Source organism: Sebastes fasciatus, chromosome 12 (assembly GCF_043250625.1).
Source record: "Sebastes fasciatus isolate fSebFas1 chromosome 12, fSebFas1.pri, whole genome shotgun sequence".
Lineage (NCBI taxonomy): Eukaryota > Metazoa > Chordata > Actinopteri > Perciformes > Sebastidae > Sebastes > Sebastes fasciatus.
The window spans coordinates 2803244-2823921 of NC_133806.1; the positions used below are offsets into that span (position 1 = coordinate 2803244).

The 20678-nt window shown below is 42.6% G+C and overlaps 2 protein-coding genes across 4 annotated transcripts; one reads left to right on the forward strand and one right to left on the reverse strand.

Annotated features, from left to right (window-relative positions):
* Positions 1–3159: 3159 nt before the first annotated feature.
* preb (prolactin regulatory element binding) lies at positions 3160–13523 on the forward strand. Of its 2 annotated transcripts, none has more exons than XM_074652585.1 (10): positions 3160–3368; positions 6788–6977; positions 7627–7825; positions 8278–8531; positions 8864–8944; positions 9139–9266; positions 9499–9672; positions 10706–10778; positions 10883–11042; positions 11133–13523. In XM_074652585.1, the coding sequence occupies exons 2-10, from the start codon at positions 6843–6845 to the stop codon at positions 11225–11227; spliced, it is 1299 nt and encodes a 432-aa protein (XP_074508686.1). In that variant the 5' UTR covers positions 3160–3368; positions 6788–6842; the 3' UTR covers positions 11228–13523. The 2 variants fall into 2 exon arrangements, with proteins under 2 accessions (XP_074508686.1, XP_074508687.1); XM_074652586.1 differs by having other exon boundaries at positions 8281–8531.
* Positions 13524–13821: 298 nt separating this feature from the next.
* Positions 13822–20191, reverse strand: LOC141778366 (alpha-N-acetylgalactosaminidase-like). Of its 2 annotated transcripts, none has more exons than XM_074652590.1 (9): positions 20057–20191; positions 18770–18926; positions 17708–17848; positions 17052–17263; positions 16847–16941; positions 16369–16530; positions 15339–15536; positions 15085–15225; positions 13822–14170 (listed from the first exon to the last, which is right to left on the reverse strand). In XM_074652590.1, the coding sequence occupies exons 2-9, from the start codon at positions 18922–18924 to the stop codon at positions 13991–13993; spliced, it is 1284 nt and encodes a 427-aa protein (XP_074508691.1). In that variant the 5' UTR covers positions 18925–18926; positions 20057–20191; the 3' UTR covers positions 13822–13990. The 2 variants fall into 2 exon arrangements, with proteins under 2 accessions (XP_074508691.1, XP_074508690.1); XM_074652589.1 differs by having other exon boundaries at positions 20049–20189.
* Between the last annotated feature and the right edge of the window lie 487 nt (positions 20192–20678).

Genomic DNA, 20678 nt, shown 5'->3' on the forward strand with positions numbered 1-20678 from the left:
TTTACAATATGGGACCGGTTATTTTTTTTAACATTTTAACTTTTATTAATCATTGTTGTAGGCCTAGAGTGATTCTTACATTCTTCAGATTTTTTTATTTATTTTTTGGCCAAAAATGGCTCTTTTGATAGTAAAGGTTGCTGAACCCTTGTCTAGACCAACCAAAATTGTATATATTAAACTTACATCTGTCTGCTAATTACCCATAACATTTAAAGATGATTACATATGATGACATATGGTTCACAATATGTATTTGAATGGAAGAAGTCAGATGTTGCAACACAATCCTGGGATGGTTGCAACATGTTAAAAATAGCCTACATTAAATTTCCCTAATTAACTTTTATTGTGGGCTGCACGGTGGTGCACACACACACACACACACACACACACACACACACACAACACTCTCCGACATCCATATCAACACACATACATCATCATCATCATTTTAATTGCATTGCTCCATAATACAGCAGCATTGCCTCTAGTGGAAACCAGGAAAACAGCATGCATTTGCCCCGTAGGGCAACTATGAGAAAATGGCTCAATATGGTGGACAATACTAAAAAATACAATTTTGCAGGGCTCTAGATGGAAAGCCTGATATAATAAAATGCATGATTTATTTTTTTCCTATAATGGTCGTGGGATCAAAAATTGTGGTTTTAATGGGTTTCAATGGGGACATTTTTGTCCTTAAGGGTCTGAGTGTCTGTATTTTGGCTACATAGTTTATTATAGACTTATTATAGGAGCTGAGATTGAACTTCCAAAATTCAAAAGAAAACTCACAGCCTTGCCAAATTGTATGCCACACAGACAAAGTTATAAAAAAAATGAAGAAGCCAAAAACGTCCCCGAGTGAGACACAAGGAGTTAACCCTAGTAGTGAAACCTGAGCTAAAGACAGTGTGGCTGCACAATGCTGTAAAACACTTACAGTACATACAACCTGTCTGACACCAGCTCCTTTCAATAACACCACACTGCCAGTAGGCCCGTATTGATTGTTCCATTGAAACCCTGCTGTGAGCCTCTGATCATTACGCAGATTGTTGGCCATCGACCAGACGGACTTCATCCGCATCATCTCCCAGTTTCAGTGTCCCAAACCGACTGTCAAGGTCACACTGCTAAAACACAGCGGCACACACTCTGGCCTTGTTATGTGCTGCTGGATTCAGAGACTAAACAAATAATAGGAACAATTCACCTACAGTCTGGGGAATCATGCTGAATTAGCCTTTGTCTCAGACGTGCTGTATAGTCCACAGAGAAATGCCAAGCTTGTGGATGCATCATCAGTAATTAATTTACCTTTGGATTCCCTAATGATGTTACTGTTGGATGACAATTACCAGAGAGAACAGCCTGCACTATAATTAAGAAACTGTATGTTTCACCAGGAGGAGCCATGGACTACTGATGATGGACACAGATTATACTGTATGTTGGAAAGTTTGCTGCACCATTTGACTTCTGACAGTTTAGACAGTTTTGTGTCTGAGGAGAGAAATGCTGGAATATTTGAACTTTAAAAAATATATTTTTTGTCATATTTTGTCATGCTTAGGCTGACATATAATCAAATCAGACCGCAAGACCAAGAAATAAATGAAAAACATACATTTGAATCCATACCTGACTCTGTTGGAAGCACATTTTTATACTCTCAAAAAGATGCATAAATATGTCTTCTTTACTTTTACATGAGGGAAAAAAATCTCATTGACATCTTATGCATCCAGAAATTAAGTAACATTTATGAATGGATTAATTTAAAATACCCTCTGTAATATTTGCACCTGTTAGCAGAGGTGCAGACTTCAGTCACAGATTTTACTCATGAATCTGATGACTTCAGACTCGACAATATAAAAAAAATATCTACAACTCGACTTTGACTTCAACGCCAATGACTTGTGACTTCATTTGGACTTCATCCCTTTGATTTGGAATGACTTTATGTCATTGTCAAGCACAAAGATTCAAAGTTATGTTATTTAATAGAATGACAGTGAATCAACTCTTCATTTTCAGAAATTGTGCGTTTGAAACAATCCATTTGTGATGTCACAAATATACTATATTTAGACCATTACACAGTTTTAAACGTAAACATTCTAAATGTGTCCCAGTTTATTTCCTGTTGCTTTGTGTGTGAATAACATCAGCTGACAGGAAGTAAACAGGGACCCAAGCTGTTGCCTAGCAACGCAATTCCGTTGAAATGCACTAAAACAGAGCTTTGAAGACAGAGGGTAAATACAGGTATATTCAGGCAGACAGTATGAGGAAAATAAAGGTTTTTATGAACATTGCAGCATGTAAACATGTTCTAGTAGAAACACAAAATACAAGTATGAACCTGAAAATTAACACAATATGGGACCTTTAAATGTCAAGATTCTAAGTAACTGGGAAACAAAACTTTTTTTATTTTTACTCCACGTAGATCATAAACTCTTTAATATAATAACGACTCGTTGAAATCGGTTGAGAAATGTAGATGTTTTAGTCAGTGGCGGCTGGTGGAAATTTTTCTAGGTAGGGCTGTGCCACATCCACTCAATTTCAGCAAACATCCCGGTATGATTTAATGCAAAAAAAGTGAAGGTATCAAAAACACATTACTACTTTTCAGTTAAATAATTATTATAGTTATTAATTATTAATAATAATAAACAATATTTGATTCCAACAGGAGCAGTAAAGGATGCTTAGAGAAACACAACAGTATAACAAGTACTCAGTGGTGGAAAGTACATTTACTCAAGTACTGTACTGAAGTACAATTTTGAGGTACTTGTACTTTACTTGAGTATTTCCATGTTCAGAGAGGAGTCAGGGGACGTGCAGGAAAAAAACATATATTTTGCACAGATGATTTTCTATCATATTTTACACATATTACTGGGTGCATTCCATATTTTAAACACAAATATTGACAATTTGTATAATTTATTATTAGTAGTAGTAGTAATGTTTTTTTTGTGTATGGCTGTCTGGCTCAGTGACGTCATAGTGCGTTTTATTCCCCGTTCACTAGTATATAGGGGTTACAGGCCAGCCTTGCCCTGTCCAATATGGCGCCCATGTTGACGTATCACTGCAACGGGCTGAAGCGTCCAATGCGGCGTGGTGACGTCAGACGCAGCGTACGCTACCACGCTACGCTGCTGACGTGTAGGAAGGGAAGTGGCTGTTGAGCTAACAGCTAACAGCTAACAGCTACATCAACTCTCAGCTCTTCCTCTTCATCATGTCATTAACAGACTATGAAGTCATCTGATCGGGTTCTCAGTTAACTAAACGATCAAACAACAACAGAAGACAAAGCGGGCCGTTTACACAGATAACAGGTAAGAGACATTAAACCAGAGAGACCAGAGCTAACTGTTAGCTCCAGTTAGCTCCAGAGAATAAAGCACAGTGACTTTAGACTGAGCTCCTGGAGTTACCCTGCACTATACTCACCTTTAACAGTCTCTCCTGCACTATACTCACCTTTAACAGTCTCTCCTGCACTATACTCACCTTCACCAGTCTCTTCTGCACTATACTCACCTTTAACAGTCTCTCCTGCACTATACTCACCTTTAACAGTCTCTCCTGCACTATGCTCACCTTTAACAGTCTCTCCTGCACTATACTCACCTTTAACAGTCTCTCCTGCACTATACTCACCTTTAACAGTCTCTCCTGCACTATGCTCACCTTTAACAGTCTCTCCTGCACTATACTCACCTTTAACAGTCTCTCCTGCACTATACTCACCTTTAACAGTCTCTCCTGCACTATACTCACTTTAACAGTCTCTCCTGCACTATACTCACCTTCACCAGTCTCTTCTGCACTATACTCACTTCACCAGTCTCTTCTGCACTATACTCACTTTACCAGTCTCTCCTGCACTATACTCACCTTCACCAGTCTCTTCTGCACTATACTCACCTTCACCAGTCTCTTCTGCACTATACTCACTTTACCAGTCTCTTCTGCACTATACTCACCTTTAACAGTCTCTCCTGCACTATACTCACCTTTAACAGTCTCTCCTGCACTATACTCACTTTACCAGTCTCTTCTGCACTATACTCACCTTTAACAGTCTCTCCTGCACTATACTCACTTTACCAGTCTCTTCTGCACTATTCTCACTTCACCAGTCTCTTCTGCACTATACTCACTTTACCAGTCTCTTCTGCACTATACTCACCTTTAACAGTCTCTCCTGCACTATACTCACCTTTAACAGTCTCTCCTGCACTATACTCACTTTACCAGTCTCTTCTGCACTATACTCACCTTTAACAGTCTCTCCTGCACTATACTCACTTCACCAGTCTCTTCTGCACTATACTCACTTTACCAGTCTCTCCTGCACTATACTCACTTTACCAGTCTCTTCTGCACTATACTCACCTTTAACAGTCTCTCCTGCACTATACTCACTTCACCAGTCTCTTCTGCACTATACTCACCTTCACCAGTCTCTTCTGCACTATACTCACTTCACCAGTCTCTTCTGCACTATACTCACCTTCACCAGTCTCTTCTGCACTATACTCACTTCACCAGTCTCTTCTGCACTATACTCACCTTTAACAGTCTCTCCTGCACTATACTCACCTTCACCAGTCTCTTCTGCACTATACTCACCTTCACCAGTCTCTTCTGCACTATACTCACTTTACCAGTCTCTTCTGCACTATACTCACCTTTAACAGTCTCTCCTGCACTATACTCACCTTTAACAGTCTCTCCTGCACTATACTCACTTTACCAGTCTCTTCTGCACTATTCTCACTTCACCAGTCTCTTCTGCACTATACTCACTTTACCAGTCTCTTCTGCACTATACTCACCTTTAACAGTCTCTCCTGCACTATACTCACCTTTAACAGTCTCTCCTGCACTATACTCACTTTACCAGTCTCTTCTGCACTATTCTCACTTCACCAGTCTCTTCTGCACTATACTCACCTTCACCAGTCTCTTCTGCACTATACTCACTTCACCAGTCTCTTCTGCACTATACTCACTTTACCAGTCTCTCCTGCACTATACTCACCTTCACCAGTCTCTTCTGCACTATACTCACCTTCACCAGTCTCTTCTGCACTATACTCACTTTACCAGTCTCTTCTGCACTATACTCACTTTACCAGTCTCTTCTGCACTATACTCACCTTTAACAGTCTCTCCTGCACTATACTCACTTTACCAGTCTCTTCTGCACTATACTCACCTTCACCAGTCTCTCCTGCACTATACTCACTTTACCAGTCTCTTCTGCACTATTCTCACTTCACCAGTCTCTTCTGCACTATACTCACCTTCACCAGTCTCTTCTGCACTATACTCACTTCACCAGTCTCTTCTGCACTATACTCACTTTACCAGTCTCTCCTGCACTATACTCACCTTCACCAGTCTCTTCTGCACTATACTCACCTTCACCAGTCTCTTCTGCACTATACTCACTTTACCAGTCTCTTCTGCACTATACTCACTTTACCAGTCTCTTCTGCACTATACTCACTTTAACAGTCTCTCCTGCACTATACTCACCTTCACCAGTCTCTTCTGCACTATACTCACTTTCTTTAATAGTCGTGTATCACAGCTGTTACTCTGCACTATATTCAGTTTTAACAGTTTCTTCATCTCCTTGTATTTTTATATCTGGTAAATGTTTTTGTACTTTGCACTACTAACTTTTTTACTACCTTTTTACTAACATGTTTTGCACTATGGAACTGTGATGCTGGAAACTTGAATTTCCCTCTGGATCATTGAAGTTACTATCTATCTATCTGTCAACTGTACCTACCTACCTACCTACCTACCAATCTACCTACCAACCTACCCCTCTACCAACCAACCTACCCCTCTACCAACCAACCTACCTACCTACCTACCTACCTACCTACCTACCTACCTACCAACCTACCAATCTACCTACCAACCTACCCCTCTACCAACCAATCAACCAACCAACCTACCAATCTACCTACCAACCTACCCCTCTACCAACCAACCAACCAACCAACCAACCAACCAACCTACCATCCTACCTACCTACCAACCTACCTACCATCCTACCTACCTGACAAACCAACCAACCTACCATCCTACCAACCAACCTACCTACCTAACCAACCAACCAACCAACCAACCAACCAACCAACCTACCATCCTACCTACCAACCTACCTGACAAACCTACCTACCAACCAACCAACCAACCAACCAATCTACCTGCCAACCTACCTGCCAACCTACCAACCAACCTACCAACCTACCAACCTACCTACCTACCTACCTACCAACTTCTTATAAAGTTAAATGAAAATTTTGATAACTAAAATAAACAATATCTCTCTGAAGTTTTATTCATTATTAGTTTTTAAGTGTAAAAATAAATAAAACTAGCTAAACTTAAATTTGTGCTGAAGTTTGAGTCCCGATTCAGCAGCATCACATTGTGGTGCAGAAAGCTGCTTCATAACCAATGACTTCTATAGTTGAATATGTACAATAGCAAAATAAGTATTTAACTGTGATACCTGTACACCATCTATGCAGTGCATGTATGGATTAACACAGGCCTTATATGCAGTTCCATTACACTGGGCATCTCTAACAGCCAGATGTGACAGGTAGTGGTCTCTCTATATTAATAAAGCCCTTAACTTGCCGTCATATACACCGGACCCCAGCAGATAGAGGACAGGACAGAGGACGTCACAGATAAACTTAGACTCTGTTTTCCACAGGTGGGGTTGAATGCAGCCGTTTTATGAAGAAGTGTGAGTGACTTGGACAACAACAATGGGGAAGAGGAGGATGCCAGATCTGTACAGAGCCCCCTTTCCCTTATACTGCATTAAAGTGGACCCTAAAACAGGACTGGTGATCACAGCAGGTGGAGGGGGTGCTTCCAAGACAGGCATAAAGAATGCAGTGGTAAGTACTAAGCAGGGATAGATGGTCATTACAGAGATGGACTGAGCGCCGGGTCGCTTTCTCTATGTGTGTGTGTGTGTTTGAGAGAGAAGGTGGAAGTTCTGTAAGTTATTAATGATAATAATTCAAATGTCGACGTTATGAATGAAGCTTTGAACTATTCGGTACAGCCCCACATCGTCAGAATTTCTTTTGATTACCGTCAGCTGAGCACGTTGTCTTGTTTGTCTCTGAAGCATCGTCTGTTTTCTGTCCGTTCTATAAACCTACAGACCACATGTCTGAATGAACACCGGCGTTCTAGTTTACTGGTCCGCCGTGAAAAACATTCCGACATCAAAACGTTAATTTGACATCGCATTTTCTCTTTCGCTAAATTTTTTAGTTTAAATTTTTTTTTTAAAAATACATAATTCCTCAATGCTCTTAGCACCTTTAAGTTGTCTTGCATCGAGATTTCAGAGCACCCGTAGAATACAGCAGAAGATACGTACTGCATATGCAAAAAGTAAAATTTAAAGGTACTCAACTTGCAGTGTCAACATTAGAACATGTTTAGTCTGAGTGTATGAATGGAAATCTGGATGACATGGCATTGTCAGAGTGTGTAACCCAGCAGGAGTAACAGACTCATGACTGTGTGTTTCAGCAATTCCTGGATCTACAGATGTCTGGAGAAGACCAGTACAGTGCCAGTCTCCTCCACTCTCACGATACTGACACACGCGCCACCATGAACATGGCTGTAGGTAACGGTGTGATTGCTGCAGGACAGGACGGGACCTGCTGTCTGATGAGGTTTAAACACTGCTCCCGCAAGGAAGACGGCAAAGATGCTGCTAAAGATGGTGAGGCTCACTGCTACAGTCTGAACACACTGTATACCTGCTGTCTTAAAAAGGACATGCATTTATTTGATTTGTGGCTGAATCATGTTTTGACAGGAGTACCTATGTGGGCATCTTCATTTACTAAGCTATAATAGCATGTTTTATTAAAATATGCCATGGCTAGCCAGTTACCCCCAGCTCCTCCAGTCCACACGTCGAGTATCCTCGAAGCACAGCCTTCGGGAGCACATGAACAAGATACTTAACCCCAAACTGCTCCGAAGGCCGAGCCATCGCTGTGTGAATGAGTATTTAGATTAGATCCTGATGGGCAGGTTGGCTCCTTGCATGACAGCCTCTGCCATCAGTGTGTGAATGTGTGTGTGAATGGGTGAATGTTGACATGTAGTGTAAAGCGCTTTGAAGACTAATATTTTAGTTAACAATAACCCATGTGTTTCCCATTCCATCAGGGAACAGCGTGCAGCAGGGTAATGCCAGGCGACGAGTCGGGAAAGGAGACAAAGGTGGACAGGATGAAGCTGCAGAATCTGGAGAGATGTCCAATATGAAGGATGAGACCGCTCATATCTCTGTGACCGGTCTGGCTGAAGTGCAGTCCGATCTGAATCCCCTGGACCCGCTCCAGAAGGTGGTCCGGTTCAGTCCTGACCTGAGCCTGCTGCTGACTGGAGGCACAGATGGACACATACGAGTCTGGGAGGTAAACACTAGTCTAGTTGTTCTTTCTTATCTGTAGACCAGACTATATAGACTATATTGAAGATATCGGGTGTGTTCACTTTCAGAGTGATTTAGTCAATAATTATTGTGGTTTTGTTGGACTGTGTTGTAAAGCTGTTGCTACGTTCCACATAGCAGCCGTGAAATTGGTGAACAGAATGTTATCAGAACCAAAAAGGAATGAAAAATACATAGTTGACATATCGTGATCATTCTAATGTTGTTGTTTAACAGGTATATATAATAAAATGGACACTGGACATTATGCATTGATGTCTTGAATTTGATTGTGTGTTCTTGATTCTTCTTCAGTTTCCGTCCCTGAAGAAGAGGTATGACTTCAAAGCACATGAAGCGGAGATTGAAGACTTGGATATGAGTCCAGGGAACAAGGTGAAACATTGACACCTCTCGGTGTGGCTATTTTAATGTAGGCTGGGCACTGCTGCTGTGCCCTTGAGCAAGGCACCCTAATCCCTAACTGCTCGGGGCACTGTGCTACGGCAGCTTAACATTCTGATGTAATGTCTTCTAATCCAACAGAATGAAAAGAATAATGAAGTATTTCTGACTGTGTTGTCTTGCAGCACCTGGTGACTGTTGGACGGGACTTTAGCTGCTCTGTATGGAGTGGCAGCCAGTTGGCTATGGGTCTTAAATGGCTTGAAACCATGCCTCAAATAGCGGAGAAGACTTATCGATATATGGCTTGCAGGTAAAAAAGAAAGACTTCTCCTTCTATGAAAGAGCATCCCAGCTGCTCACCTCACCAGATCCATCTGACAGTGACTGTATGTAAGGGATAATGCCCGACGAGGTGTCCGTTATCAGGAATTAATGGACGACGCAGAGGCAACAAAGTCCATTATTTCCTTATTATGGACACTTCGAAGGGCATTATCCTGCTTATACATCGGTATGAATGGTTTTATTTTCATGTATTTCAGGTTTGGAAAGGTGGAAGACCAAAAAGACGCTCTGAGGCTTTACACAGTCCAGATCCCCCATAAACGAGACAGACGACCTCCTCCTTGCTACCTCACCAAGTGGGACGGCAAGAGCTTCCTGCCCATGCTGACGGCTCCCTGTGGCTCTGAGGTCATCTCCAGTCTGGCTGTCAGGTAACTGAAAGGTTTAAGGGTATATTACTGTTAGATCTGTTGGTTGGTTTTTGTTAACCTCTTCCACTCCTTGAGGACGCCGGCACCCTCGGCCAACTTTACTTATTTTCAGAGGCTGTACCAGGCTCAGTTTTAGAGCTAGAGTGAAGATACAGATATCACATGAAACTAGAAAAACCGAAGGAATCGATTGGTACTAACCATGTCGGGAAGAACGCTAAATAACACTACAAAGTTACGCAACATTTTGGTGAGGAAAAATTGGCATGGCAATTTTCCAATCGACATAGCATGTGTCATTTTGTTTGGAAAAGTTAATCAGACTTTTTAGGATAAAAAACATTTTATTTCTTGAGTTAAGGCTGTAGACAACCAAAGAAAACCTCGGTCAACTGAAACTCCACCTACTCTAAACATCTGCGTGTTATCTTGAGATGAACTAAATCAGAGTGCACTCTACCCGGTAGCCTAAATGAATTATAGACAAACATAAAAAGCTGTTTACAGCATATTAAATTATGTTTAAATGATAACAGACTGAAAGCCGAGCAGCGTGCACCTGCCCATATTCATATGATTTCTGAAAAATAGAACGAGCCTCCGAAGCTGTCGTAGCACCTGCAGTTATATTTCAGACAACATTGATTAAGCTATTTATTAGACCAAGCATGATGACATAGTTCACACTCACCCACCTGCACCCGCCCGACCCCGTTATGTGAGCCAGTCCGCAACGCTCATCCGAACCTGACCCGACCAGCAAACCACCAACTTATAGTAGCACAGTCATCAGGACTGAGGACTGAGACGAGGGCTGTGTGTGCGTCCCTCTCACACTTCCCTCCTGAAAATAATGGATTAAGAAGTGCTGTTCTCTTTATGTAACTTATGTAGAAGTCACACAAGCGATTTTTCCGACCAATGAGAATTTGGACGGACACGAGCGCACCGACCGACCGATCATCCACCTGACCAGAAGCCGTCAGCCCCGTCTTGCAGCACAAGATGTTAACTTGAAGCTTGTCTTTGACAGTGACTCTGGAACGTTTCTCGGCCTCGGGACTGTGACGGGATCTGTGGCTATCTACATCGCTTTCTCCCTCCAGGTAAAGACAGAGTGGACACTCCTCTCAAACTAAGGAACATACATCAACCGAGCAGCCACGCTGTATGATGATAACTTGTTCGTGTACTCATTGTGTGTGTGTAGAAGCTGTATTACGTACAGGAGTCCCACGGCATCGTTGTGACGGACCTGGCCTTCCTGCCCGACTCGCTGAAAGGCAAAAACATGAAAGGGAATAATGAAACGGCCATGTTGAGTGTAGCTGTGGACAGCCGCTGTCAAGTACACGCCGTCCCCAACCGAAGTGAGTCCTGCATCATCATCATCCAATGAACACACTGAGACCGTGTATCATTACTTCAGCTTATCTTTGGTCCCTTTGCATTTTCTGTAGGATCCTTTCCTATCTGGCTGGTGCTGCTCCTCTGTGGCCTCATGGTGGTGGGAATCGTCCTCCTCCTACAGCACCTCTTCCCAGGATTTATTTAAAATGGTGTGATCACAGGCCGGGGTTTGATGGACATCTTCACATGACTTACTTTGCCACTTGTCAACATCAGCTGTCCTCAGTCCAACATCCAAACCTCCCAGCGCTGCATCACAACACCCAGCTGAGCCTGTGAAGCCTCTTCCAGCTGCAGCAGCGATCTCTGACCAGCTGTTTATGTGCCCTGACATCCAGTAGTCCTCCTCAGCTCTTACTCAGGGTCAACTGTGGGATTTTATTCGCTTTGATCTCTATCAATTATTCCTAATCTTTGTTTTTGGATTCGTGTTGGAGACTTGAAGGGCTCAGGTTCATGAATATTTAAAGGGTGGAATCTTTTTATTGACATATTTAAGGAACAATGTAAAAAAATATATACATGATTGACACGTAATGTGTCTGGTATCGTTTTTTGTTTACAAGGAAAGGCCAGGACAGCACACCAATTTGACTTTTTAAAACTGCCACATGGACATTTCGGCTCTTCTTCGGCGTGTATTCTGGCAACTTCACAATCGAAATTGCCAGAATCCGTGTCTTTCCTTTTATATTATCTACCTTAAAGATCCAGCACCCTGTCTTCAAGGTCTAATCGGGAGTTGATGCGTTGTCTTAATTATTTTTTTTTGTTTACACATAGACACTTTAAATGAGACATCAGCCTCTTTGAATAACTGATTTTTATGTGGTTTTGTTTTCATTTTATCCACTAGGGGGAAGTAGAGGACAGATTTTACAGTCCTCTGGTAAAGGACGTTGATTTGTCTCGGTACATGGGGGGATTTTTTAACTCTAACATACAGCTGCATGTTTTCACCCTGACAGGGTTGCCCAGTGTTAACTAAAACATTTCATCGATAAGGTGCAGCATCTGATGGATAATATTATTTCAAGAGAACAGAAAATATGAGTGAAGTTGCTACAAGCATATAAAAAGCAGGGAGACGTGTAAACTTAATGAAAATGTTAGAAGACAGAAGACATTCAAAGCTAGGGGTCGGGAATGTTGATAAACTAGCAAAGAGTACACTAGATTTTCTCCAGTTTCCTCCCACAGTCCAAAGACATGCAGGTTAGTAGGGATGCACCGATACCTATACTAGTATCGGGTCCGATACTGTGCTCATGTACTCGCAAAACGGCTCAGATACAACGCCACCGATACCAATTTACAGCAGCGCGACGTTAAGCTCTCGTCACCATCTTTCGGGTCCTCTCGCTCCACCTCCCTGACGGTGCGGGCGAGACGGGCCGGTTGTGCACCGGGATCCCACCTCAGCCGTTGTGCGCTGGCCCTGATTTTCATTGCGCCGCGTGGTTTTACTTGCACCCTCTGACTCGCGCGTGCGTTGGACTCCTTGGTCCGTGTTTCAAGATGGGTCGGGTGGGTTGCCGACACCGCCGCAGACCCCTGGCGCCTTTTACGTGGGCCGCGGCACGACGCGGTCGGGGTGCACTGAGAGCAGGGAGCCCCGTCACGGTGCGGCGAGGTCCGGGCAGAGAGCGCTGTAAACCTGCGGCCGCGAGCCACCTTCACCCCGAGCCTTTTCAAGCCGACCTAGAGCCGGTCGCGGCGCACCACCTTGTATGCGGGACTCCACAGCCTGCCGTGTGCCGCTCACACCCTCCAGCTGCCTGTTAACGAGGGTCTTTTGGCACAGAGAAGTACTCGTATCAGTACTTGGTATCGGCGAGTACCCAAATGTAAGTACTCGTACTCGGTCTGAAAAAGAGTGGAATCGGTGCATCCCTACAGGTTGGGTTAACTGTTGACTCTACATTGTCTCTAGGTGTGAATGGTTGTCTGTCTCTATGTGTCAGCCCTGTGATAGTCTGGAGACCTGTCCAGGGCGTACCCCGCCTTCACCCAATATCAGCTGGGATCGGCTCCAGCCCCCCGCGACACTGAATAGGATAAGCGGCTACAGATAATGGATGGATGCACTAGCTATCAAGCTAGTAGCTGGTGGAAGACTCCAGTGACGAGCAACGAGTGCATTTAATTCATCATTTCAATCATTTAATTTGGGCCGGGTTTATTACAGTCCTGCGACGGCCACAGATAACGCTTTATTTGTCTTTGTTTTTAGTCAGAGCATTTGATTTATTGATTGCTGTGGGGATGTAATGAGACGATCAATGATCAACCCTCGCTTTAATTTAAACAGTCTGACTGCAGATGTTGCCCAGCAGGTGTACAAAAAATGTGAATGGATTTTTATGAAAATAATGCCCATATTATTGTAACTAACTTTGTGAAATGAAAGAGGAAATAAAATATTAAAGTGTTAAACTGCACACTTAAAACGTGTTTTCTAAGCTAAACTAAATGATATGAATTAAACTGTGATGAAATGCAATTAATATTGACACACCAACAGTAGAGTATGACGGCCTACTTGAGATACAATAAGTGCAATTAAATTATACTTTTTTTTCTTTAAGTACACAAAAATACAACTTTGTTACAGTAATGAGAGTAAATGTAATTAGCTACTTCCACCCCTGATTTGATGTATTAATTGTGTCACCATTTTAACTAAATTTGGGCTTAAAGTTACTTCCCGGCACAAACATCACAAACAGGGACGCCAACTAGTAAACGTTTTATTAAACTGAACAAAACAATTTAAACAATTAAAAAAAAAAGAACAGAAAATCATAAAAAAGTTCTGTTTGGTTTCTACTGTACATCAGTGCAAAAGAACAACTGTCAAAATCAAGTTGACATGGTTTTGATTCAAGCCTGTAAGTCAATGACTCCATCAAGTGTGACGCCCAGCTTTAGCTTCGTGGAAGCTCCGTCCGTGGAGTATCTCCGTCTGTTTGGACTGTTGTTCTGGGTAGACGTACCACATGACGACACCTGAGGGATTGATGGAGACGGTAATCTCTGTGGTGGCGTTAAACCCCGGCATCTCGGAGCCAGCAAACACATCGTAGGCCTGAAAGCAAGAGAAGGGACGCATTTAAGGGCTGAAGAAGACAAGATAATACTCACATACAGCGTCTGTAATAATCACCCGCCGCTGCCAAATGCGGGTTAAAATCGTCAGGCCATCCGCCACTTTGGCAGACGGGGAAGATGCTAGGGATGATGGGAACAGAGAACCGCTTCCTAGTTATCCGGATTAGAATGATGGACGCAGGCAGCGATTCTTTTCATTGGTAATTCATGATTAAATATTTCTAGTACATAAGTATATATATTATGATAATTTTTATCCTTATTATTCTTATTATACCACAGAGCTAAAGAACTACTACACTAATATACCATACTATCTTTCTGTTATATCATATCACTCTTAGACTATTCTACAGTGTAGTATTTTCTCATTTATATACAAAATAATACTAATATATATATATATTTATATATATATATATATATATATATATGTAATTATTTTTATGTGTGATTACTGTGTCACTTTGATCTGGGTCGTAAGGAAACTGCACATACATTCATGAACACTAGTTTAGGCTAACATACTGTATTTTCTAAGGTTAATTAATTATATGTACTGTATATATATATTTTTTCCATCTCCTTCCGATGGTCTGTGTCTTGAGCTGCTTTAAAGCCAGATATAATACAGTTTTTATCTTCTTTAAAATTAATAAATTGTTGAAGATATCAGTGAATAGTGAAAAATGTTCATCACAATTTCCAAAAAGAGATCAAAGTCTCAACTTCAAATAGTCTGATATTCAGCAGGAAATCTTTGGAGACGTTCTTTTTCTGAAACAATTCATTTGTTTATTGAAATTTTTGATTGATTTTGTGTGTCAACTAATCCACCGATCAACTAATCGTTTCAGAACAAAGGGTAAGACATAGCGGGAGAGTACAGACCTGATAGTTGCCAGCATCGTAGTGGAGTTTAGCCAGAGAGGTGCGGTAGAGGAAGGGCATGTCTGTCCGTCGACTCAGGAACACGAGGGCACTGGCTGACTGAGACAGAGGCCTCCAGTAAACCTCAATACGAGTCTTCTCCTGTGCAACACACAAAATTCACAAATATAAGTCTGTTCCTTAAAGACACACTCCCGGATTTTATTATAGTGCTAAACTGTGACTCCAAATGTCTCAATAATGATGATGATGACCTTCAGCAGGCGTCTCCCCTGGACTCCCATGGGGTCCTGGTTTATGGCAATAGCTACTTTGTTCTGCAGGATGGCCCTCGCGGCGTTGTCCAGGTTTCGAAGGTCATTGGACATGATGAGAGGCGCGGCCATTATAGCCCACAGAGCCATCTGAGAGCGAGCCTGGTCCACACTGAGACCAAAGTTTCCAATGATGAGCTGAGGAGAGATATCAGAGGGATGAGAGGCATTAAAGGGACTCTATGTAAGAATCAGAAATGTCTTGTTAACAGCGACACCTGTGGCCGTTAAGTCAACTAAAGTCAGCGTCCTGTTGCTGGCGCTTGTGCTCGCTCTACATAGACATGAAGGAGCATCGCTCAACACAGTGAGGAGACACACGTCAGCTAAAAGCACAATATCACTCTATATTTCAGCTGCTTGGCAGTAATGTTAGCTGACCAGACCAAGGTCTCTCCATGAATCAATGCTGATCCTAGTGTTGGCTTTTCCCGCCTCAGCCTCCCGACCGCGGCCGGAGGGAACAGGGGAGACGCCGGAGTTTTGGTCGGAGACGATAACGTTTCTCTCTGTGGAGCCCCGTCACTTCACAAGACACGGGAAACCTCTGTTGGTCTGGAGGAGCTGCAGCAGTTATTTCTGCACAAACGTCCACTGAACATTCACTAGATATTCTCAGAGCTAAACTAACTCTTCTGCAGTGTGGAGTGTGCGCGCATGCACGTGAGAGGTGGAGAGGGAGAACGAGCGCGGTGTGTGAGTGAAGGCAGGCAGAGGAGCAGAGTACAGCAGAGACTCCGGTCCTGGAGACCAAAGCTACGGTCTCCCCCGCGTCCTCCGACCAACACTGTTTAACAGCTTCACTAGATACAACTTTGCAGTTTTGGTGCTTCCGTGTATTTTGTGTTGGAGTCTGAGTCTGAACAGCGTAGCCACATGGGACACCGACCTGCAATGATTTATACGTGTAAGAAATTACAAACAGTCCCTTTTAGGTATAGGATCAATAATGAAGACAAATCTATCATACCATGTCAGGGTCATTCCACCCTCCAGGCCGCGCAGCCGGCTGCAGATCATCCTGGTTGTTGGAGTACCAGTCGACGATGCCTTGCACGCTGTCCCATGAGTCCTGGATGTCATAGTAATTCCTCCACAGGTGACAAATATCACCCAGGAAAGTGTAGTTCACCTGTTAGGAGTAAAGAGACACAAAAATATCATGTGCCTTTTCATAAAGACTTGTGTAACAGCATACCAATGCTAATCATTCAATCAGTAACAGCGAATACATTTTAACAAGGCTAAGGGTGTTGTCACACCTGTAGTTGGTTTGCTCTGGTCTGAATCAGGGACCAAATTGTTACCATGTCGCCTCGAGTTTGGTTTGTGTTCACACGGCAGCATTTACAAGAGGACCAAAATTTTGGTCTTGTTTCAGAATATTGTCACAGTTCCCTCCAAGTCCCGACAGCTTGATTTAACAGTGATGTAGGGATGACACTCACCTTAGGTGGAAGGCCTCCCACATAGACAGGCCAACTACAGGAGTAGGCCATAGGTCTGCCTGTAGCATTCAAAGCCAAGGACATCAGAGGGTAACCTGTGTGACACACAACAACACTTGCTATGGCTAGTCCATCATCTCTCATGACTTCTTGTACTAAAGAATGACTTCACTCCATGCCATTCAGTAGGTTAGTATACTCTTACCCAGCATTTGTTCTACAGGATTTGAGTAGCAGCCATCAAACTTCAGATAGTCCACCCCCCAGCTGGCAAAGGTCTGGGCATCGAGCTCGATTTTATCCAGTGTGGTGCCAGGGAATCCCATACATGTGTGAGTGCCCATGTCTGCATAGATACCAAGCTTCAGGCCACGGTCATGGACATACCGTGCCAGTTTTGCAATGCCCCCTGGGAACCTATAGAGGAAAGCAAGCACACACTGTTACTTTACAAGGAGCTAATTCAAACATGACCCCAGAGTGTAGAGATTGTTCAGTTAAACAGGCCCCAACTGCACTTAAGAAACCCGACTACATCCATTTTAGTTTAACCAAGTAAAAGTATCAGGGTAGACCTAATAGGTAGGGTAAGTTCAACCTTAAAATGCTGTTGCAGTGTACTTATTATTATCTAGAATGCAGGAAACAAAGTCTACAAAGTACTACATTGGGTGTCTGCATACAGCAAAGTGTTCACACAAGTTTTGTCGGCACATATAGTCGACTCAGAGCCTTAAGGAAATGGGCATGGGGGTCACACTCACCCTCACATATATACGTATGCAAACATGCAAAAGTATATTTTGTGCTTGAAGGTGGTTCAGACATGCTGAATCTGCAAAGTGGGAACAGTAGACCGACCTGGAGGGTTCAGGCTGCAGCCTCCCGTCTTCATCTCTCAGCATGGACATCCAGCAGTCGTCTATGATCAGATACTCGTAGCCCAGCTCCTTCCAGCCATCCTCAGCCAGCCGGTCAGCCATGTCTCTGAACAAAACCTCGCTGTGGGCATGATGGGCAGAGGAAAGGAACACAGAGAATGTATATTGTATGAATGTATGTATGTATAGAGTATATACTGTATGTGTGTGTGTAAGGATGACGTCTGAATGCGTTATCTTGTTAGTGATTAAACCTTCAATATCTTTGCTCAGAATATCCAGATTATATCCTCTAATTGATCATACCTGATGATAGGGATGCTAATTTTGAAAAATGTTCTTAACCGATAACCGACCCTCATTAACCGATTATTAACCGTTAACCGACAAGATTTGTGCCTCACATGCAGCGGTGTACCAGCTGCAGGAGCACAACAGATATTGGTTGACGGGAGTCTCCAGCTCACCGTCCGGGAGCGTTAACTTAGCAGCTACGATGCTGCGTGTAGTGTCGCGGACATGCAGCCACTTTCCCAGTAAAAGTCTCCACCGCACATTTAGTTTAGTTTAGCAGGTTGTCAGCTGTTTGTCTGCCCGACATAACTTTAGCGAGTGTCCAACATACAGTTTGTGTATTTGTGCTACGTTAGCAGCTCTAGCATTGCCGGGGGCTTCGTGCTCGCCGCCGCCACACACGTAGTCTGCGTAACTTTTTCCGACAGACCGTGTGTGTGTTGGCGGTGAGTGTGAGGTTGTTGGTGGCGTTCTAGCTGTGAACGTAGGTGTAGCAGTGTGTGTACAGATTATTTGTCGCTGAATAAATGCAACAAAACTACAACTCCTCCGCTCCGCTCAAGCGAGCCAGAGACCGGAGCCGACTTCCTGTATCCTGCAACTCCGGCTCTGCCTCTTAAGGTGGGCTGTAGACAAGCCGCTCCTCTGAGCCGCTCAGCTTTTGAGTTAATTATTAACATTTCTTTTAACCGTTTTAACCGATAGCGTTAATCGGGTTGGTTAAACGGTTAATTATTAACATCCCTACCTGATGCAGTTTACTGGGTCATCTTTACAGTCAACATCACAGCGAAAGCGTTCCCAGGCCATCCATCCCATAGGTGGAGTCTTCAGCAATCCGTTGTCTAGTGCCACAGTCAGTGTGATCAGAGCGAGGAGCTGAGTTACTGCCAAGGGCCCCATTTCTAAAAAGAAAAAAAAAAAAATCTGTCTGGAGCCGTAAAACGTTTGATCATTGTGATGAAGCTAACACAGTTTATAGTCTAAGTATATAGTACAGTATATAAGTCTAATGCAGTGAGGGCCAAAGAGACAATGTACTACGGAGTATTAGGGCCACATTGAGGGAAAAAACATCTGAGATTTACAGAATAAAGTCATAATATTACGAGAATAAAAGAAAATGGCATGTAAAATTACTACTTTATAATATTATGACTTTATTATCATAATATTACGACTCTTTTGATATCTTTTTCTATCTTTACGAGAAAAAAGTCGTAATATGAGATTAAAGTCATAATATTATGACTTTGATCTCGAAATCACAGATTTATTTTTTTTCCTCAATGAGGCCCTAATACTCCGTCGTACCGTCGTACCATAGACCTACAACAATGATAAATAAAAATTAAAATGTAAACAGAAAACAGTTATTGATTTCCATTTTTAAAGATCCACAGGGAGCCACTGGAGAGGAGCTGAAGAGACGCAGGTTGCTGACCTCTGACCTACTGTAACCCTATTTCAACTGCTTTCATGACTTAGACATTGACTGACATAGCAGCTGCTTTTGCCTTTTACTCCTAAACTGTTAGTTCAACCAGTTTCAGTGTTGTATACTAACTAACTGACTAACTGTCTCAACGGTGTTTAATTTGAAACTGAAATTTCAGTCACTGCACTTCAACTGATTTCATCTGCTTCCAGCTCTTACACTAGAAAATGACACCTGACCTTCTTTAAATATAAAATAAAAACTTGTGAATGTGCTATAAGTTCCAAATGAGACCAGATGAGTTTATATACTTTAATGGAGACTAATATTAAACATTTAGATCACCATGACAAACACAGCTTTGTAGATAGACTTCATTATAGCTCTTTAATCAGATGACACCACCACCACTACCCCCATATGTTTAGTTTCCTTATTACTACATGAAGCAGCTCAGGGAGACAAAGACCACTGGAGCAGCTCAGGTCCTGTTTACCTAAACACACAGGTAGATACTCACACTCACCGGTACTGTGACTTTACATTACTGAAAAAACATTATTACAATTATGAAAATGACGTCTCCCACCTGTTTACCTGAAACTTTAGCTTGCACGGCTGATCTAAACAAACGGTGTCAGTATTGTTGCTGCAGGCTGAACATGACTGTCCTCTACTTCCTGGATTTCCCCCTGAGCTGCATCTCTTCCTGGTATCAAGCTGAGTGTCATGTGACTGCACCGCGTCACATGATAAAACAGGAAACAGGTTTTTCATGTTTGTGCAGTCGGTATGATGCTGGGGGTCATTTAAAGGTCCCATATTCTTAAAAGTGAAATGTTCATGTCTTTTATATAATAAAGCAGGTTTAAGTGCTTTATAAATCCTGTTAAACTATCAAAACGCTCAACCCATGGAGGAATACACACAGCCCCGTATTCAGAAACTGTGCGTTTGAAACAAGCCGTTAGGATTTCTGTCCATTTGTGATGTCACAAATATAAAATATTTAGACCATTACACGTTTTTAAACGTAAACATTCTAAATGTGTCTCAGTTTATTTCCTGTTGCAGTGGATGTAAATAACAGCAGCTGACAGGAAGTAAATATGGACCCAAACTATTGACTATCAACACAATTCCGTTGCAATTCCATTGAAATGCACTAAAACGGAGCGTTTCAGACAGAGGGTGAATACAGGTATATTCAGGCAGACAG